The sequence below is a fragment of the Tachysurus fulvidraco genome, chromosome 12, assembly GCF_022655615.1.
Source record: "Tachysurus fulvidraco isolate hzauxx_2018 chromosome 12, HZAU_PFXX_2.0, whole genome shotgun sequence".
Classification (NCBI taxonomy): domain Eukaryota; kingdom Metazoa; phylum Chordata; class Actinopteri; order Siluriformes; family Bagridae; genus Tachysurus; species Tachysurus fulvidraco.
The window spans coordinates 1,194,443-1,196,942 of NC_062529.1; the positions used below are offsets into that span (position 1 = coordinate 1,194,443).

The 2,500-nt window shown below is 43.7% G+C and overlaps 1 protein-coding gene across 1 annotated transcript in view; it reads left to right on the forward strand.

Moving 5' to 3' along the window:
• Positions 1-1,246: 1,246 nt before the first annotated feature.
• foxn3 (forkhead box N3) overlaps positions 1,247-2,500 on the forward strand; it is a 29,576-nt gene continuing 28,322 nt past the window's right edge. Inside the window, exon 1 of the mRNA XM_047821849.1 lies at positions 1,247-1,700. Within this exon, the coding sequence (XP_047677805.1) occupies positions 1,667-1,700 (34 nt within the window). The 5' untranslated portion in view covers positions 1,247-1,666. The remainder of the gene's footprint in view (positions 1,701-2,500) is intronic.

Below are 2,500 nucleotides of genomic sequence, written 5' to 3' on the forward strand. Positions count from 1 at the left end.
CGTTTTATTTCTCTAACGTGACAATAATTCAGCGGCGATTACAAATTCTCATTCTTTTAAAGAACATCTCTCGCTTTGTATCCGTTTCTTGTCACATTTCTGCGTACGATTCTGTACATTCACGAGTAAACATCCGTGCGACTATTTATTTATTTATTTGTTTGTTTGTTTGTTTGTTTGTTCTTGTTTCGATCCGTTTCGGCTTCATCGAGCTTTCACAAGTATTTTTCATAACCGTGAGCACTCCTGTAATGTGTAATCATACAGGAAGTGTTTCTTTTACACAATGCTACCACCAACATGCTTTTTTTTTGTCATAAAAGAGCTTTAGAATTGAAAACGTTCAGAAAATAGACATCAAGCTGGTGGAAATGAGTGTTATTAGTGATGCAGGGCAGCAGGAACTGAAGATTCATTACTACATTCGTGTAGGTTATATAACGCGGGACATGACGCCACAGTCGCGGTCCACACCGTCTTTATTTCATCCACATTACTGATAACAATAAATCTGATGGAAAAAGAACATTCCTTTGAGAAAGCAGCTGAAGACGTCTCCGTCTCGCCTCTGAGTCATGTTTCATTTCCACACTGCTGTTTTTTGCTCGTCGTCTGAGATTTAATTAACCTGTTGGCATTTAGCCGCGGCTAAAAGACGTTGTGACTGCGAACGGAGACGTGAACGTGAATGTGCCACACGCTATGTGCGAAAATCACAGACTTGTTCTACAATAATATTCTTTTATTTTTATTCACATAGGTGAAATTCCTAATGTCAGGAAGATTAAAGGACAGAAAAGTGGGTCCATGTCCGCTTTCACACACGTAGCATTCTGCATATCTCTCTGTTTCTCTGTTTGTCACACACACACACACACACACACACACACACACACACACACACACACACACACACACACACACACACACACACACACACACACACACACACACACACACACACACACACACACAGACAGACAGACAGACACACACATAAAAACATACACATACACACACACACACACACACACACACACACAGACAGACACACACACACATAAAAACATACACATACACACACAGACACACACACACATACACACACAGACACACACACATACACACACACACAGACACACACAAACACACACAGACACACACAGACACACTCACACATACACACACACCCACAGACAGACAGACAGACAGACACAGACATGCACACACAGACATACACACACAGACATACACACACACACACACACACACACACACACACACACACACACACACACACACACACACTTGTAGTAATTCAACATTCATGATACACTCGTGGGAACGGCACCTTTAGAGAGCTGCAGAGAGGCGCCCGTGCAGGCGGTGGCTTGCTGGCTGTAATTGGCAGTTAGCGGAGTGTTTTGTAAACTCCTTTGTGGCTGTGATATTATACAGAGCACTGGGAGGCGGCGGAGGCCCAGGATGCACCTGTGACTGCTGCCACGTGCGTAGGAGGGCCATCTGCTGGGTGCAGGCACTTAGCTTACACACGCTAACACACCTCTGCATGCTCAAGCTCAAAGAGCCACGCCGAGATCCTCAGCCTTCGCTTTCATCCGTCGTCCGTTCCCTCATTTCCTAATTAGGCTAGGACGCTAGCGCGATGCAATTAGCATGGCGTGCATTGAAGAGTCTCGGTGAGTAATTCGTTAACGCGACCTGTTTTATTTTTTCAGGCATTTTGTATTCCAACACTTGTGTGTCAGTCCACTGCTGGATCACGCTTTCCTTCAGACGGAATAAAGTGTACGTTGTATCTACTACTAGAAAATGTGCAACTGGGTCACATGACCTTTTCAGGTTTAAAACACACACACACACACACACACACACACACACACACACACACACACACACACACACACACACACACACACACACACACACACACACACACATTCAGTTCAGCCAGTGAGGAGGGAATCAGTTTCTGGATTTGTGCCAGTACAAGAATCAGAATGAGGGAGTGAATGAGTGATGAAGTGACGGTGTGATGCCTTGATAAAGTGTAGGAGTGATGGAGTGATGAAGTGACAGAGTGAATAAATGATAAAGTGATGAAGTGACAGGGTGATGGAGTGAATGAGTGAGAAAGTGATGGAGTGATAAAGTGACAGAGTGATAAAATGATAGAGTGATGAATTGACAGGGTGATGGAGTGATGAATTGATGGAGTGAAAAAGTGACAGAGTGATTGAGTGATTGAGTGATGAAGTGATAGTGACAGGGTGATGGAGTGACAGGGTGATGGAGTGACAGGGTGATGGATTGATAAAGTGATGGAGTGATAAAGTGATGAAGTGACAGAGTGATTGAGTGATGAAGTGATAGACAGTGATAAAGTGACAGAGTGATAAAATAATAGAATGATGAAGTGACAGGGTGATGGAGTGATTAATTGAATGAGTGATGAAGTGACAGAGTGATAAAGTGACGG